Here is an 18,752-nt window from a genome sequence, read left to right on the forward strand (position 1 = left end):
AAATCTCTACCTGATTATTACTGGAAACACTACTGTTTTCTTACGGAATACTACAAAACCCTACTTGTGTATCTTGAGTAGTGCATAAACTAACTACACATTCACTGCACAATTCCTACGTGCCTCTAGATAGTCACTACTGCACAAACAGGTTTTGTGTAGTAATTCAGTAGTACTTTTCACGAGGGCAATAACAACAGCTAATGGGGATCCAAATAAAATAACAAATAAACACATTCATCTCCTCCTTAACCTTGGCTCTTCTTTAACTTTGGCTTAGTGATTATGGAAGGAGGATTACCTTACAAACCAACAGTTTGTTTTGGTACTTCAATCATGGTTCATCTGCTACACAATTCTTCATCAGTAATAAAGCCAAAATGTCTTAATTTTGTGTTTTCTATCAAATGACTGTAAGTACTGTCATGTATCTCAATTTCACAGGGCTCGTGTCCACGGTTTATTTCTAACAATACAGGATATGAGGGATTTTTTCCTCCTTTTTTTCTTCCTGTCATGTCAATTGGTGAATGTTTGCATTGAGTGGCCACAAAAACCACAGGAAGAGTGGGAGAGGAGAGGTGGGCCAGACGTGGTAAACATCACAAGACACATCTAGCCCTGCTGCTATTGGCTGGAGCTGGAGGCAGCCGGGTTTATAAGCCAACCAGCAGCCTCCCTTCAGCAGCATCCATTCACATCCAAACTGAACTGTGCTGTTCCTCCTTTGGCATCCAAGAGAATAGTGAGCAGCTTTCATCCTCCTGACTAACTACTCTAGAGTTATCCTGTGGATTCTCTGAAGAACAAGTCAAGGTAAATAAAATGGCTTTTACTTGTATAGATGTTGGTGCTTACTTTCTATAATCCTCTCCTATATTTTGTGTAACTCAAATATCAATTATTTTCACAATTTTAAGAAATCTGGGAGACACTCTTCAGCACTTATAATCTATCATCCTACACAGTCAATGCTTCAATGTGTTGCACTTTTTTATGTACAACAGAATACAAGCAATATTCTGGTTAGTAATAATAATGAAAAAGAAATAGAGCTCACTAGTCTGGTGTAACAATTTGTTTGTGTTATTACACATTCTCTCTATACACCAGATATGTATGTGCCTTTGCTTGAACCTGATAGAGTGAAATAAATCATAAACTAGGTTTTATAGTGTTGGAGTGATGAATGTGAGCATGACAGCAGGAAGAGGAAGCTGTGGCCTCAGCTCACAAATCCACAGCTAATTTGTTCTCAGCTAACTGACTCGTACAGTCTGTTCCAAGACAAAGCCACAGCCTTTAAAGGGCTGCTGTGAGGAGAAATAATAATAACAGCAAAACTGACAGGCTGGATTAGTTACTTCTGAAGTCAGATCTCATCTACACTCAACATCCTCTCAACATCCCACGTTGTTTCTCTCGCCTCCGTCACACTTCAGATTTCTATTCTCGAACACATTTATTCTAGAACAGATTTATTCTGGAACAGATTTATTCTAGAACAGATTTCTATTCTAGTACCCAAGGATCTAATTAAAAAAGTAGAGTTAGCTTTCAAAATAAAGCTGAGGGACGTTCATCATGTTCCCTGCCTCCCTGGACCAACTGTGGTCTTCCAAACTTCCACTTTTAACTTGGGGAATTATACACTATGCAGAGATCATTATAGGTATAGCTAAAATACTGCCTGCTCAGAGTTATACTTGATGTAATGTTGTTCTAGCTGAGAGTAGTTGAGCTGGAAAACAAGGGAGACGATCATGCATTAAAAAAAAAAGAATCAAGTCAAATGTTATTTGTTCCTTGTGGCGAATAAAACAGGTGTAGACCTTACAGTGAAATGCTTACTAACAAGCCCTAAACTAACAATGCTTTATGAAGTTAAGATTTTTTTAAAGTGTTAAGTAAAAAATAGAACATAAAAGTAACAAATAATTAAACAGCTGCAGTAAAATAACAAGCAAGGCTATATATAGGGGGTACTGGTATAGAGTCAGTGTGCGGGGGCACCGGTTAGTCGAAGTAATTTAGGTAATATGTACATGTAGGTGGAGTTAAAATGACTATGCATAGATAATAAACAGAGAGTAGCAACAGTGTTAATAATAATAATAATAATATATGCCATTTAGCAGACGCTTTTATCCAAAGCGACTTACAGTCATGTGTGCATACATTCTACGTATGGGTGGTCCCGGGGATTGAACCCACTACCCTGGCGTTACAAGCGCCATGCTCTACCAACTGAGCTACAGAAGGACAAACGTGTTAAAGAGGGGTCTGGGTAGCCCTTTGATTACCTGTTCAGGAGTCTTATGTTTTGGGGGTAGAAGCAGTTAAGAAGCCTTTTAGACCTCGACTTGGCGCTCCATTTTTAGGGCCTTCCTCTGACACCACCTGGTATAGAGGTCCTGGATGGCAGGAAGCTTGGTCCCAGTGATGTACTGGCCATATGCACTACCCTCTGTTGTGCCTTGTGGTAGGAGGCCGAGCAGTTGCCATACCAGGCAGTGATGCAACCATGCTCTCGATGGTGCAGCTGTAGAACCTTTTGAACCGTAGAACCTATTCTCCTGAGGGGGAAGAGGTTTTGTCGTGCCCTCTTCACGACTGTCTTAGTGTGTTTGAACCATCATAGTTTGTTGGTGATGTGGACACCAAGGAACTTGAAGCTCTCAACCTGTTCCACTACAGCCCAGTCGATGAGAATGGGGGTGTGCTCGGTCCTCCTTTTCCTGTAGTCCACAATAATATCCTTTGTCTTGATCACGATGAGGGAGCGGTTGTTGTCCTGGCACCACACTGCCAGGTCTTTGACCTCCTCCCTATAGGCTGTCTCATTGTAGGCTAGGCTGGATGTCATTAGTTGGGAGGGAAGCCCATTTTGTCTGCCAACGGTTAGGGACGTTAAAAGGAGTGCACTTCCAACAGAGTCCTTCCACTTAGCTATGGCAGAGACTCATAAGGGCCCATGGTTGGTGTTCTCCCTGTATAGTAATCCAGGCTTTAAGGGTTTAAACATTACAAGGCAGGACTTCACAGGCACTTTTCATGTAAAATCAGTCTAATTGCCTCCCATCCGGGCATATCTGCTGTAATTGATGTTTTTATTAGGATACCCATTACTCGACGCCAATGGCGACAGCTAGTCTTCCTGGGGTCAGACACATAACAAAAAATACATTACAGACTAAAATACTTTACAAATTTAAAAAATAATGTATCACATTTTTTTTAAAAAGGTGTTCAATGTAGCTTACACAGTGTCCAGCTTTCAACAGAGTTTGTATTTTCAGTTCTCATCATTTTGGTGGCTTTCATGATTCTTTCTTCTTTCATGATTATAATTTTTTTAGATACACCTTGTCACAATGAAGGCTGCAATTGTTTTCGTCCTGCTCTTTGCAACGGTCCTCGGTCGCCCAGCGATACGCTCGCCCGGCAACAGTTCAGAGAGCTCAGAAGAACTGGTGAGTGTTCCTTTTATATGAGAACATACAGTATATATTGAAAAAGTCAGAGAGAGAGACAGATGTGTACATTGGTATCAACTTAAATTCCTGTTCATGTTGTCAGGTGAAACCAGCTCCTGTGCTTGGGATAGCCCCAGCAGAACTTACTGAGGTGGCCCCTGTACAGGTAAGAGCCTCTTTCAGCAAACATTCCTTTATCATCTGTCGTTGTGTTGGCATTGAAATGTATACATTTGCCCTGTAGGGAAACTACATTAATATGTCCATTTTTATTGGACTCTTTTTAATGCTGAGGTTTTCTTTAAGAATGTAGATACCGCTACAACATCAGACGAGAGCTCCGACAAAGATGAAACTGAGGTAAAACATAATTATGTTGTAGCATAATGAAGCATAAGATGCTAAATAAATCTTACCCCTGATAGAGACAACCATATCTGTGCTTTTGAGTGATGTTAATTGATACATTGATTGATCCTGTTTTTCTATTCTCCAGGGAGCTGATCCAACTTCAGACCCAACATTGGACAGCGCAGACAGTGCAGACAGCGCAGACAGTGCAGACAGCACAGACAGCACAGACAGTGCAGACAGCACAGACAGTGCAGACAGCGCAGACAGCACAGACAGTGCAGACAGCGCAGACAGCGATGTGAGTAGTGCACTATGTATAAAACTACTGACGGCTTATATGTAGGATATATTGAGTCACTTTTTTATTTATAGATGCATATGTAGTTATGGCTCCAATAAGTTTACAGGGCCACACAGAGACACATTGAGACTATAGCTTGTAGTTCAATGAAGACATCTAGCTCATGTTGACAGACAGGAGCGTTTCACCAAGCTCTTATTTGAACTTTATATCTTATAAGAGGTTATGTAAAACTAAAGGTGTTGTGGTGTGTTTTCAGGACACAGACGAGTCCAGTGAGTCAGAGGAGGCAGACACCACCGCTGTCCCTGCAACAGCTGAGCCCACCGTAGAGCCCACAATGGCTACCACTGAGGCCCCCATTTACGATGACGGACGTGGAGACAGCATGGCTTACCCCAGCGACTACAAGAAGTCTATCATCTATGTAGATACTAACAACATTGAGAAGGGACCCTCTCCTTACAAATCCTATGGAAAGATGGATGAGGGCATGTATGCTGGCAAAAAGTTGTCCGTCTACGACACCGGGCTCGGAAACGAGATTGAGAAGACGATGACAGTGTTCAAGGTAAATTTGTTTCTCCTCTGTGTTAGAATTCTCCATTTCAAACTCATAGGCATTATTTTCTTCCATTTAGTTTTGGAAGTTGGTCTAAACATCCTTCCACCGCCTCTCTCTCCCCCTCCAGGCCCTGCAGGTGCATGATTTGATGGAGGAGGACACCAGCACCCCTGACGTGGAGAGCCAGGTTCTGGACGCCTCCAGCGGGAAAGCCGAGGAGTCCAGCATGCGCAAGGCGCATGTCGACGTAGCCAGCCAGGACAGGACCCCCTCTGAGAGCACAGAGAGCCAGAAGGCCAAGAGCCTGGAGAGTGATGCCACCAGTGAGCGCACCAGTAGCGCTAGCAGCGATGGTACTAGCGAGAGCACCAGTACCAGCGCCAGTAATGAGACTGACAGCAGCAACAGTAGTGAGGAAGCTACAACCAGGCCTGGGGCAGCAGACAGCGACTCAGCAGAGAGTAACGAGAGCCATGACAGTGACAGCGACTCAGCAGAGAGCAACGAGAGCCATGACAGTGACAGCGACTCGGCTGAGGAGGCAGCCACAGTGGCTACCATCACTACCGATGCTCCAGTCGTCATCACTGCCAAGTAAAGGCCTGTCTCTCTCATCCTGCTGCTGTCGACAGTGAAGAATGCTACCAGGACCTGGAAGGTGCTCTATGACCCTGCCTTAGGAGGAGAGGTCAGATCGGAGAGAATAACAGAAAACATATAAGCACAACTCAGGGCCCTTAGGGTCTGATACAGTACAACAATAATACATGAGAAGATTCATACTAGCTATCTCATCATGACATATAGAACAGTCAATTTTGTTCAATTGCACAATTATTTACACTACATGTTGTTTGTCCCATTTTTACTGTAATAATGTATAACGTTGTATCAGTACTAAATACATGCATTCTTTTTTTCCATAAAACTCATAGTGGGTCTGTTATTTCACGTGTATACGTTGTTGTGTCTGCTGAGCCATTGAGCTCTGTGCGTAGCATGTAGAGACTCCAGGGGGATTCACAGTGGTGTTCACCAGAGAAATCACAATCCATCACAAACCATCATTCAGTGTCGTTATGAGCTCAAATATGAACAAAGGCCCTGTCACAGTAAACATGCTGGATGTAAAATAGTACTGGAAAAAAATACATTTTGTACCTTCAAATGAAGTTGTTCATAGGTTGTTTTTCTCAACGTAACATTCCTTACTCAATTGTCTGATGAGGTGTTGTCTCTGTCAGGAGGAAGCTGGAGTTCACACATAACTCAAGCTGTGCCATAATCCCTTGGTGGTGTAGTGCAGCAAATAACCACAAGACACCGCTGTAGGAATGGATGAAATCACTGTCAAAATCCCACTGTTAATGACACACTCGATCTCAGTGAACACTCATACTCTTTTCCAAGCATACAGTACACTAATACACTAATAATCTATTATGACTGATCATACCCATAACTAAAACTTGATAACAGTAATCAAAAATATAATCAGTTAAGAGACATCTTTTCTCAATTTAAGTATTTTTCTATCTCTTTATTGAGTACACAAGTTCACAACAAATATCAATCAATCAATCAATCAAATGTATGTTATTAAGCCCTTTGTAAATCAGCAGTTGTCTCAATGTACTTTACAAATAACCAGCCTAAAACTCCAAAGAGCAAGTCACTACATACTGTGTGTAAAGAGACATACTGAAGCATAACACAGCAATAGCAATGAAACAATCAAACATTCACAATTGTTTATATCACACCCAGCAGATTATGATCACCTAGTTCACAGACATCCAAACACCTGTAACTATCACCATATGTTGAACTAGTAAAGATTACAGGGCCTTATTATGAAGCTATCGATAACATTACCTATAAATGCTGCTGCATAAAAAACACAAATAAAATGTCAAGAAAGATATTTCATATAATGCAGGTACTGTAAACAGCCCATACAAAAAATGATGACCTAAAAAAGCAATGATTTATAAACTCTTGAATAATTATAATAAAGCATTCTCATGAATTCTCTCATTATTAGTTGTCTCCTCTAGTTGGTGAAGGGGGAGTTGCTGGAGTGGGAGTTGTAATGTCCTCAGTGACACGTGCAGTAACGTTCCCTGGTGACGGTGTCATTTCACCGACAATTGGCCCATTCGTGGACATTTCTGTCACTGGTGGGATAGTTGACATGGCAGGAGTGGGAGGGTTCACTGTGGTTGGAGCAGTTGGTCCTGGTGTCAATCTTGATTCATCAGATTCTGAGGACTCGTGGATTCGTGGAACATTGTGGTGTCCAGGCCTGTTGAACTGTGGAACATTGTGGTGTCCAGGCCTGTTGAACTGTGGAACATTGTGGTGTCCAGGCCTGTTGAACTGTGGAACATTGTGGTGTCCAGGCCTGTTGAACTGTGGAACATTGTGGTGTCCAGGCCTGTTGAACTGTGGAACATTGTGGTGTCCAGGCCTGTTGAACTGTGGAACATTGTGGTGTCCAGGCCTGTTGAACTGTGGAACATTGTGGTGTCCAGGCCTGTTGAACTGTGGAACATTGTGGTGTCCAGGCCTGTTGAACTGTGGAACATTGTGGTGTCCAGGCCTGTTGAACTGTGGAACATTGTGGTGTCCAGGCCTGTTGAACTGTGGAACATTGTGGTGTCCAGGCCTGTTGAACTGTGGAACATTGTGGTGTCCAGGCCTGTTGAACTGTGGAGTGAACAAAGCACATCATCACCTGAAAATACTGTAACGATAGCCATTACTGCTACTAATTATGGCAAAATATATATAAAATATATAAAATGTTCATCCACTTACTGGTTTTGCGATTGCTGTTGAGATAAAGACAATAAGAAGTGCAGGCCTCAGTAGCTCCATCTCTTTTTTTATTTCTGATGGAAAAAATAAACAAAATCAAAGATTTCTCTCTGATTACAGCTCCTGTTCTGTCTGAGCCTACTGTGGAGGAGACCATAGACAGACATCCAGGGCTGGTGCTAATATAGAGGGTGCCAGTAAATGAACCAAGGGCTGGGCAGTTATCTAATCCTAGGAATGTTGCAGGAGGATTACTGGGCCTGATAGGATAGGCTTTCTGACTGTGTGTAACACATGTCTGTCATTTCATCACTGAAAATATTCCTCTCTGAGGAAAACTTAAATAATTCCAGTGTAAACAAAACAATGAATCATCTAGACACCCCCCTATGTTGAAGAGGTCCATTGTATTGAAACAAAAACTGAAAAAGGAAAACGCTGCTACATGTCTGTCACTGGCAGGAAATAATCTTTGCTAAAACAATACTAATGGCCCGGGGGGGTTTCATTTAACCTTGTTTCAACTATTGGTTTAGTCAGGTTCCAGTCTGCAGATTCTGAACTAGCTCAAACTAGAGCATATAATTATTTAAGACACAAGATTAATCAACGATTAGCCAACATAATGGAATAGACGTGTAGACATGCCTTGTCATTTCCTGTCAACTATAATTCAATGAAACTGTTGCTGATAGAGACTAATGACTGAATGACTAATGGTCAAATAAGTACACTCATAGTTTCTGGAAGAAAAACATATCCTGAAAATGGCAACATGATCATAATTTGTATTGCAACCAAAGGAGGAAGTTAGGTAGCTGTCCTGTATCTTTTAATTCACTACAAGTTAAACCTCACTCATGTCATTTTGAATCATGGATGGTTGAGCAATTAGATTTTGAAAGATTGTCTCTAATTTCTCTAATTGTCTAACAAGTTTAATCTTGCCCAGCCTGACTGTTGCATCCAATGTGATACTCAGTATAGTAATGTAGTAAGCATACCACAATATTCTCCTCCATTTTGTTGTCCCCCACGATGAAATCGTAGAGGGGACTGTGGATCTGTCTCCATCTGTTCGTTCCTACATTAAAGCCAAATTAAAGCCAATTTATGCTTGATCTGAAAATGTGGTCGGAGGCGCCATATGGAGGATGTGTGTAACGGCGTTCTTCTATCTCCTCCTCTGACGAAGAGGTAGAATAAGGATCGGACCAAAATGCAGCGTGGTGGTTACTCATGTTCTTTAATGAGAGTGAACGAGACATAAAATAACTTATAATATTACAAAACAACAAACGGAACGAGAAAACCTATACAGCCTGTCTGGTGAACAACTACACAGAGACAGGAACAATCACCCACAAAAACACTCACAGAATATGGCTGCCTAAATATGGTTCCAAATCAGAGACAACGATAAATCACCTGACTCTGATTGAGAACCGCCTCAGGCAGCCATAGACTAATTAGTCACCCCACAAAACCCCAAGACAAAAAAACACACCACAATAACCCATGTCACACCCTGGCCTGACCAAATAAAGAAAGAAAACACAAAATACTAAGACCAAGGCGTGACAATGTGACACAATTGCGGAGCATCCAGAGGAATGCAGAGGCCAGACTGAGCTCCGTACTGCATCGCCGTGCACCTCCCATATTTAGTAACAATGCGGAGGGCTCTATATAGTTCCGCATTGGCATGATTGGTTGACTGTAGGTAGGGGCAGGAGGTCCTGTATAAAAGCTAACTCACTTCCTTGACAACGTCCTTCAACGCTCTGCTCAACAGCTCTACGCTGCTCCATAAAGCGCAAGAAGCATGAATGCCCTGACTTCTGCAAAGGCCGTATCACCGTAAATGCTGCACGGGCATTGTAGACGTCAGACTGACCATGCAGAGCCTTTAGTCACACAAATATCTCAGACAGCACTAGCCCGATTTTGAGGAAACATGACTGAATGATGCATCTTGCCATAGCAACCATGCCTTTACAAAATTACACTTATTGGCCCAAGGGGGCTGCTGCATCGAGGGGGACGCCATGTTTACTGTTGCCTTGTTTTTATTTGGTCTGTGGGTTTAAATCTAATCAATAATGAAATCAGAACAAACAACTACTGGCATGTTCAAATCAAATCAAATTTTCTTTGTCACATGTTTCATAAACAGCAGGTGTAGACTAAGAGTCAAATGCTTACTTTGGGCTCCAGAGTGGTGCAGCGGTCTAAGGCACTGCATCTCAGTGCTTGAGGTGTCACTACAGACACCCTGGTTTGATTCCAGGCTGTATCACAACCGGCCGTCATTGGTAGTCCCATAGGGCGGTGCACAATTGGCCCAGCGTTGTCTGGGTTTAGCCAGTGTAGGCCGTCATTGCAAATAAGAATTTGTTCTTAACTGACTTGCCTCGTGAAATCAAATGAAATCCTACAATGCAGAGTTAAAGATAAATATAAAATAGAAATAATGAAACAAGAAATAAATACACAGTGAATAACAATAATGATTAAAAATAACATGGCTGTGTACAGGTGTGTGTGGAACGTTAATTCCTTAGTGATATGTACACTGAGGTACTTGAAGACATTAAGATCAACACAATATTAGGCCACAGGGTAATGCTGTTGATGCTTGGTGGTTTTAGATTATGATACAGACACACATACACAAATGTATAGCATAACAAAATCATTCATTTTAATGAGGCTAATATATTTCGATACCATACTTATTTTATTTCACTGATTACATAGTCCTTTATATCCGGAACATATAAAGTCAGTGGTGTTGCCGTGGTGATCTTACAACACAACACAAACAGCTGAGTATCAAGTAACAGTTAGAATAAACGAGATACAGACAAATACAATATCAGCACAACAAAGTGTATACTGTACATCTCCTGGGACACTACCCCTGTGTTTCACTGAACCAATCATCAGCGTTTAGGAGAGTTTCTCCCCGGACCCAAGCTTGTTGAATGATGACGAAAGGGGGCATGCTGGTGCCGCTGAGGTAGGTATAGTGTGCGCACCTTTATAATGGGAATTCCCTGTTAGAACAAGCACATGTTTTGTGATTCTACAAGCGTAGACATGCCTTGTCAGTATAATGTCAACCATTTAAAAAAAACTATATTGAGACTGATGACTGAATGGCTAATGGTCGATTATGTCCAGTCATAGTTGCTATAAATATGAACTAATTTAGCGCATGATGAAGGCCAATGGTCCACCAAAACAGGCTGACAGCCACTGGGCATACACTGGTTGAATCAATATTGTTTCAACATCATTTGTCTACCTATTGTGATTTATGTGGAAAATACATTTGGATTAGCTAAAAGTCATCAACCAGTACTGTTTTCATCTCATTTAAACCAGCTCTGTAAACACTGAAATTAGGGTTTAAATAGAATGACTTAACCTGACTACCAGGTTGTTAACTTAGATGTAAGAAGCTTTTGGGAAACCGGGAGCAAGATGGTAGACTAGTTTTCACTGAAGTGCATTACACCTCATATACCAGTAGGAGTCACTGTTCAGGCAGGAATCAATGGACTGTGGCTTCACATTTTATTTCAATATACCTCTTCATTTAGGCTGATGGGACGACATTGAAACAACGACGTATATTCAAACATACCATTTTACTATCAACATTGAAACAAGGTCAAACAACATGTCTAATCAAATATACAATTCAACATCCACCCAATATACCCTATTGAGTTCAACATCCACCCAATATACCCTATTGAGTTCAACATCCACCCAATATACCCTATTGAGTTCAACATCCACCCAATATACCTTATTAATATTGAGTTGCAACCCCTTTTGTCCTCCGAACAGCCTCAACTGGTCAGGGCATAGACTCTCCACAGAGATACTGGACCATGTTGACTCCAGTGCTTCTCACAGTTGTGTCAATTGGCTGGATGTCCTTTGGGTGGTAGACCATTATTGATACACACAGGAAACTGTTGAGCGTGAAAAACCCAGTTCTTGACACTCAAACCAGTGCATCTGCCACCTACTACCATACCCCGTTCAAAGGCACTGTAATGGAATTTTAATGTTTCTGCTTTTCTTATAACTATTTTCTGTGTTCTATTCATGCGATGTTCTATAAACCGATGTCTGTGTTCATGCAAGTGGCTGACTGTACAAATTCTCACTATCAGTAGCTGCAATTTGGCAGTACGCCCAGACATTGTTTTGAAAACAAACGAAAGATATCTCAGTTTCAATGTTTCAGCTTTGAGAGAACAAGCCTCGTGAGATATTGGTCTGTCACATGTTATGAACCAGTATTGGTCTGTCACATGAATGAAACAAAACGGTAATGATTAATGAATTATGCTAAATCATGCAAATAGAACTTGTCTGTGTATAACCATATATAAGACAACTGCTGGGACTGCCCAGGCAGAGCTCCTGATTAGCATGTGTACTATACTGCATTGAGTTGGTTGGAACCTCTCCAGTGCGCTGACAATAACTTCTTTGGGATAGGGGGCAGCATTTTCACTTTTGGATGAATAGCGTGCCCAGAGTGAACTGCCTACTCCTATGAACTCCTACTCAGTCCCAGATGCTAATATATGCATATTATTGTTAGTATTGGATAGAAAACATTCTGAAGTTTCTAAAACTGTTTGAATGATGTCTGTGAGTATAACATAACTCATATGGCATGCAAAAACCTGAGAAAAAAATCAAAACAGGAAGTGGGAAATCTGAAGTTTGTAGTTTTTGAACTCAGCCCCTATTGAATTCATAGTGGGATATGGGTTATTTTGCACTTCCTAAGGCTTCCACTCGATGTCAACCGTCTTTAGAATGTTGTTTCAGGCTTCTCCTGTGAAGGGGGGCCGGATGAGAGCTGTTTGACTAAGGGGTCTGGCAGTGGCCTCGTTCTCAGTCACACAAATTTCACATGAGAGGTATCTCTCTTTCCATTGCTTTTCTACAGACAATGGAATTCTCCGGTTGGAGCATTATTGAACATTTATGATATAAACATCCTAAAGATTGATTCTATACTTATTTTATCTCTATTTGTGCTTTTTGTGACTCCTCTCTTTGGCTGGAAAAATGGCTGGGTTTTTCTGTGAGTTGGTGGTGACCTAACATAATCGTTTGTGGAGCTTTCGCTGTAAAGCATTTTTGAAATCAGACACTGTGGCTGGATTAACGAGAATTGTATCTTTAAAATGGTGCCTAATTCTTGTATGTTTGAGAAATTTGATTTATGAGATTTCTGTTCATTTGTATTTGCTAGCGGAACCCCAGTCCTAGACAGGATATCCAATGATTCATTTAAGATTGACTTCGAGTGTCCCTGTGTAAGAATTTCCACAACAACACTTGCCCATGGCACACATACACATTCCATGTCTCAATTTTCTCAAGGCTTAAAAATCCTTATTTAACCTGACTCCTCCCCTTCATCTACACCGATTGAAGTGGATTTAACAGGTGACATTAATAAAGGATTATAGCTTTCACCTGGATTCAGCTGGTCAGTCTATGTCATGGAAAGAGCAGGTGTTCCTAATGTTTGTTACAGTTGACTATACACTGAACAAAAATATAAAACGTAACATGCAACAATTTGAAACATTTCACTGAGTTACAGTTGAGATTAGGAGATCAATCAATTGAAATCAATTCATTAGTCCCTCGTCTATGGATTTCACATGACTGGCCATACAGATATGCATCTGTTGGTGACAGATACCTTAAACAAAAGGGGCAAATGTGGATCAGAAAACCAGTCTGTATCTGGTGTGACCACCATTTGCCTCATGCAGCGACACATCTCCTTCCCATAGTGTTAATCAGGCTGTTGATTGTGGCCTGTGGAATATTGTCCGACTCGATTTTAGCCCTTTTTTCTCCCCAATTTCATGGTATCCAATTGTTGTAGTAGCTACTATCTTGTCTCATCGCTACAACTCCCGTACGGGCTCGGGAGAGACGAAGGTTGGAAGTCATGCGTCCTCCGATACACAACCCAACCAGCCGTACTGCTTCTTAACACAGCGCTCATCCAACCCGGAAGCCAGCCACACCAATGTGTCGGAGGGTACACGCTAGGCCAATTGTGCGTCGCCCCACAGACCTCCCGGTCGCGGCGGGTTACGACAGAGCCTGGGTGCGACCCCAGGGACTCTGATGGCACAGCTGGCACTGCAGTACAGCGCCCTTAACCACTGCGCCACCCGGGAGGCCGGCCGGCTCCTCTTCAATGGCTGTGTGAAGTTGCTGAATATTGGTGGGAACTGGAACGCGCTGTCGTACACGTCGATCCATAGCATCCCAAACATGCTCAATGGGTGACGTCTGGTGAGTATGCAAGCAATGGGAGAACTGGGACTTTTTCAACTTCCAGGAATTGTGTACAGATCCTTGCGACATGGGCCATGTATTATCCTGCTGAAACATGAGGTGTTGGGGGTGGATGAATGGCACAACAATGGTCCTAAGGATCTCGTCACGATATCTCTGTGCATTCAAATTGCCATCAATAAAATGCAATTGTGTTCATTTTCCGTGTTTTGCAGGTACTATTTAATGAAGCCTCCAGTGCTAACATAATTGCAAACAGGTTTTCTAATGATCAGTTAGCCTTTTAAAATGATAAACTTGGATTAGCTAACACATTGTGTTATTGGAACACAGGAGTGATGGTTGCTGATAATGGGCCACTGTAGGCCTATGTAAATATTCCATTAAAAAATATTTTGTTTCCAGCTGGTCATTTACAACATTAACAATGTCTACACTGTATTTCTGATCAATTTGATGTTATTTTAATGGGCAAAAAAATGTGCTTTTCTTTCAAAAAACAAGGACATTTCTAAGTGATCCCAAACTTTTGAACGGTAGTGTAGTTCTGATCATTATGGTGAAATTAGATTGATGTAACAACCTGTTAGTCAGGTTACGTCATTGTATTTATATTGAAGTTTTACCCTAATTTCAGTGTTTACAATGCTGGAAACAGTACTGTTTGATGATTTTTTGCAAATCCAAATGTGTTTTCCACCTAGATTCCACTTCACAATTAGGTTGACAAAAAATTAAGTTGAAACAACGATTCAACCAGTGCGTGCCCAGTGGGAGCTCTTAGACCAACATTTAATTTATCATTTTTACAATTTCACAGTTTTATTCCAACCATATAATGTGGAAATGTATATAAAACACAGGAAAATCATGTCATGACTGCGTTGGGCCTTTAAAGGGTGAACGGTAAAATATCGAACTAATCTAATGAAGAATCATGGTTGGTTGAGCAATTTTATTTTGTCAGACAAATTGACTAACAAGTTCACTCTTTCCCAACCTGACTGTTGAATCCAGGGTGGTTCACAGTATGGTATTTTGATAACCCTCAGGTAAACAAACAGTGTAATATTGATGCTCAGTGACTAGACGTTCTTGTTACACACGATAAAACACAGTAACACAGAGATGCACAGCATAACAAAATCATACACTGAAATGAGGCAGATAGATTTGAATTTCATACACATTTTATTTCACTGATTACTCTTCTTCTATATATTTGGAGAATACAAAACTCAGAGATTCAGGGTTATTGCCTTGAGGGCCTTACTACAGAACAAAAAGACAGAACAAACCGAGTCAGCGTATAGATTGACATTACTCTCTAAGCCTGCCCATTTCCATTTCCCAGTCAGCGTGATCAAAACAATCTTGAAGCGTGGATTCCGATTGGTCAGATCAGTGTTTAATAGTTCTAGTCATGGGTACATTCTGTTTGAGTTTCTGCCTATAGGACGGCAGGATTGCGGAAGTTAGAGTAGTAGTGGTCCAGTGTATTGTCCGCGCGAGTGCTGCAATTGATACGTTGATAGAATTTAGGTAGCCTTGCTCTCAAATTTGCTTTGTTAAAATCCCCAGCTACAATAAATGCAGCCTCAGGATATATGGTTTCCAGTTTACATAGAATCCAGGGAAGTTCCTTGATGGCCGTCGTGGTATCTGTTTGAGGGGGGATATACACAGCTGTGACGATAACTGACGAGAATACTCTTGGGAGATAATATGGACGGCATTTGATTGTAAAGATTTCTAGGTCATGTGAACAGAAAGAATTGAGGTCCAGTATGTTATGATAGTCATTAATCATGAAGCATACACTCCTGTCCTTCTTCCCAGAGAGATGTTTATTTCTGTCGGCACGACGCATGAAGAAACCCGGTGGCTTTACCGACAACATATCCCGAGTGAGCCATGTTTCCATGAAACAGAGAATCTCTGCTGTCTCTCTGGAAGGCAACCCTTGCCCAAATTTCATTCACATTGTTGTCTAGAGACTGGACATTGGCGAGTAATATACTCGGAAGCTGTGATTGGTGCGCATGCCTTTAAAGTCTGACTTAAGGCCGCTCCGACTACCTCTTCTGCGGCGACGTTGTTTTGGGTCAGCCTCTGGGATTAGATTCAATGTCCTGGGTGGTGGTCCGAACAAAGAATCTGCTTCAGGAAAGTTGTATTGCTGGTAGGTTGACGTCGCTCTTTTATCTAATAGTTCTTCACGGCTGTATGTAATAACACTTAAGATTTTCTGGGCTAACAAAGTAAGAAATAATACATAAAAAAAAAATACAGCATAGTTTCCTATGGACTCGAAGCAAGGCAAACATCTCTGTTGGCGCCATCTGAGCCTTCAAAAGGTGTAATTTACACTGAATAAAGTGGTTTGTGCTGTTTGTGCCGTCATTCTGTTACCAAACATTGGACGCAGGTGCAGGCTGGTTTGCACCACAGGATGATACTCCCAAGAATAGGAGATAATAGGACAGTTTCACACAATTTCACAAGGTTAGTCACATTCACAATTATGTGGACACATACAATTACAATGTCCCATTACACTCCTCCCTGTTGTTAATTCCTTAACAATAATTTAATTAGTTTTAAATGCAGCAAGCTTCTCAAGGCATAATATCCTGTACTCCACAAATTCTACCATGTAAGTCTCATCCGTTGTGAGACTGAGTTTAAAACCTTCAACCCTTCATACATCATATACAGTTCTAACTTCCAGTGTCTTCTCATGATTAGGCAGTTAACCCACTGTTCCTAGGCCGTCATTGAAAATAAGAATGTGTTCTTAACTTAAAGAACTTAAATAATTACACGGAATTACATAAACACAGAATGGATATTATGTCATACAGAAAACGTCCCTGATGGACGGAGCCAACATGACAGCTGGTTACACAAAGGAAAGGGGGTTGGGTTTGAGTGAAAGAGCGGGAAGACTGAGGAACAAAGGGAGAAGCTATGCTATCGTAAATACAGTGTCTTATGCATTCTAAATTACTGCCCATTTGAAAAAGGAGAATGCAATATATATTTACTCTGAGCTGCGCTTCGGTAGGTTGGTCGTAGATGCTGGCCATGTTGCCCAACAGAGATCTTCCTTGTCCTTTGAAGAGTGTCTCTGGTGGTGAACTGGCTACTTGGTAGTATCGTGTAGTTTGTTAGAACAGATCCTTTGTCCATCCTTTCTTAGCCCACGTTTACAGCTGCGGTTGCTAACGCAACGGCGAGGAGGTATCACTTCTTTAGTGAATAAGAGTTCAAAGTTCATACAAAGTAGGGTCATGTGGGTGAGCTGGTGAATTGTAAAAATGGTCATTACCACTCAACCATACCATCGCACTTCTGACACCAATCTGTCCTTTTGAATAGAGCAGCAGCAGACCCAGTATGAAAAGTGTGATTTGCGCCATCACCTCAAATCTGATCGTCCTCAGGGTTGCCCACCTTCAGACAGTGGGATCCGTGGATCCAGTTGTCCCTTTCAGCGATCCTGACCGCAGTCAGCAGCACTTGGTATGGTCTCCTCCACCGAGGTTGGTGCCAGTGCTTTCATCTCAGATCCTTAACCACGATCCAGTCGACAAGGGAGATGTTATGCAGCTGTCCTCCCTTTGGCTTGGGCAGGGTAGCTCGGCACCTTGTTTAGCTCTATCATATACTTTACCATCTGGTCGTCCCCACCGGTCAAGGTAAACTGGGCCTGCTTCACTGGCGCGTTGTCCATCTTCATCTGCCTTCCTGTAAGTACTTACCCTGGCAGGGAGAGAGTTCAATAAAATCCATCATCAAGTGACTGAAAGGCATCTCAGGTGTGTGGTGAGCTGAAATAGGCATGGGTGCAGGTCTTCCAATATTATACAATGAAATATTGCTTACAGAAAATGTCTGCAAAATTTGTAAACCCAAATGTATGTCAATATCTATTAACATACAGTTGAAGTCGGAAGTTTACATACACCTTAGCCAAATACATTTAAACTCAGTTTTTCACAATTCCTGACATTTAATCCAAGTAAAAATTCCCTGTTTTAGGTCAGCTAGGATCACCACTTTATTTTAAGAATGTGAAATGTCAGAATAATAGTAGAGAGAATGATTTATTTCAGCTTTCATTTCTTTCATCACATTCCCAGTGGGTCAGAAGTTTACATTCAATTAGTATTTGGTAGCATTGCCTTTAAATTGTTTAACTTGGGACAAATGTAAAGGGGAGCCTTCCACAAGCTTCCCACAATAAATTGGGTGAATTTTGGCCCATTCCTCCTGACAGAGATGGTGTAACTGAGTCAGGTTTGTAGGCCTCCTTGCTCGCACACACTTTTTCAGTTCTTCCCACAGATTTTCTATGAGATTGAGGTCAGAGCTTTGTGAAGGCCACTCCAATACCTTGACTTTGTTGGCCTTAAGCCATTTTGCCACAACTTTGGGAGTATGCTTGGGGTTGTTGTCCATTTGGAAGACCCATTTGCGACCAAGCTTTAACTTCCTGACTGATGTCTTGAGATGTTGCTTCGATATATCCACATAATTTTCATCCCTCATGATGCCATCTATTTTGGGAAGTGCATCAGTCCCTCCTACAGCAAAGCACCCCCACAACATGATGCTGCCAACCCCTGTGCGTCACGGTTGGGATGGTGTTCTTCAGCTTGCAAGCATCCCCCTTTTTCCTCCAAACATAATGATGATCATTATGGCCAAACAGTTCTATTTTTGTTTCATCAAACCAGAGGACATTTCTCCAAAAAGTACCATTTTTGTCCCCATGTGCAGTTACAAACCGTGGTCTGGCTTTTTTATGGCGATTTTGGAGCAGTGGCTTCTTCTTTGGTGAGAGGCCTTTCAGGTTATGTCAATATAG

At 41.6% G+C, this 18,752-nt stretch overlaps 2 protein-coding genes across 5 annotated transcripts; one reads left to right on the forward strand and one right to left on the reverse strand.

Moving 5' to 3' along the window:
* The first annotated feature begins 684 nt into the window (after positions 1-684).
* Positions 685-5,624, forward strand: LOC118391461 (dentin sialophosphoprotein-like). Of its 2 annotated transcripts, XM_035782886.2 has the most exons (7): positions 685-816; positions 3,360-3,473; positions 3,580-3,642; positions 3,783-3,836; positions 3,973-4,128; positions 4,391-4,702; positions 4,824-5,624. In XM_035782886.2, exons 2-7 carry the CDS (start codon positions 3,375-3,377, stop codon positions 5,292-5,294), a joined length of 1,155 nt encoding a protein of 384 aa, XP_035638779.1. In that variant the 5' UTR covers positions 685-816; positions 3,360-3,374; the 3' UTR covers positions 5,295-5,624. The 2 variants fall into 2 exon arrangements, with proteins under 2 accessions (XP_035638779.1, XP_035638780.1); XM_035782887.2 differs by lacking the exon at positions 3,973-4,128 and having other exon boundaries at positions 693-816.
* A 597-nt stretch (positions 5,625-6,221) lies between these two features.
* Positions 6,222-7,694, reverse strand: LOC118391462 (uncharacterized). 3 transcript variants are annotated; one of them, XM_052458188.1, is made up of 2 exons: positions 7,517-7,694; positions 6,222-7,339 (listed from the first exon to the last, which is right to left on the reverse strand). In XM_052458188.1, exons 1-2 carry the CDS (start codon positions 7,574-7,576, stop codon positions 6,737-6,739), a joined length of 663 nt encoding a protein of 220 aa, XP_052314148.1. In that variant the 5' UTR covers positions 7,577-7,694; the 3' UTR covers positions 6,222-6,736. The 3 variants fall into 3 exon arrangements, with proteins under 3 accessions (XP_052314148.1, XP_052314147.1, XP_052314146.1); XM_052458187.1 differs by having other exon boundaries at positions 6,222-7,372; XM_052458186.1 differs by having other exon boundaries at positions 6,222-7,405.
* Positions 7,695-18,752: the final 11,058 nt, after the last annotated feature.

This window comes from Oncorhynchus keta, chromosome 12, assembly GCF_023373465.1.
Source record: "Oncorhynchus keta strain PuntledgeMale-10-30-2019 chromosome 12, Oket_V2, whole genome shotgun sequence".
Lineage (NCBI taxonomy): Eukaryota > Metazoa > Chordata > Actinopteri > Salmoniformes > Salmonidae > Oncorhynchus > Oncorhynchus keta.

What these genes read in the sequence shown, in the direction of transcription:
- LOC118391462 (XM_052458186.1), bottom strand. Translation starts at nt 7,576, where the DNA reads ATGGAGCTACTGAGGCCTGCACTTCTTATTGTCTTTATCTCAACAGCA. An exon ending in CAACAGCAATCGCAAAACCA is followed by an intron (nt 7,406 to 7,516) that starts GTAAGTGGATGA and finishes TTCACTCCACAG; the next exon opens with TTCAACAGGCCTGGACACCA.
- LOC118391461 (XM_035782886.2), top strand. Translation starts at nt 3,375, where the DNA reads ATGAAGGCTGCAATTGTTTTCGTCCTGCTCTTTGCAACGGTCCTCGGT. An exon ending in CTGAGGTGGCCCCTGTACAG is followed by an intron (nt 3,643 to 3,782) that starts GTAAGAGCCTCT and finishes GTTTTCTTTAAG; the next exon opens with AATGTAGATACCGCTACAAC. An exon ending in AGACGATGACAGTGTTCAAG is followed by an intron (nt 4,703 to 4,823) that starts GTAAATTTGTTT and finishes CTCCCCCTCCAG; the next exon opens with GCCCTGCAGGTGCATGATTT.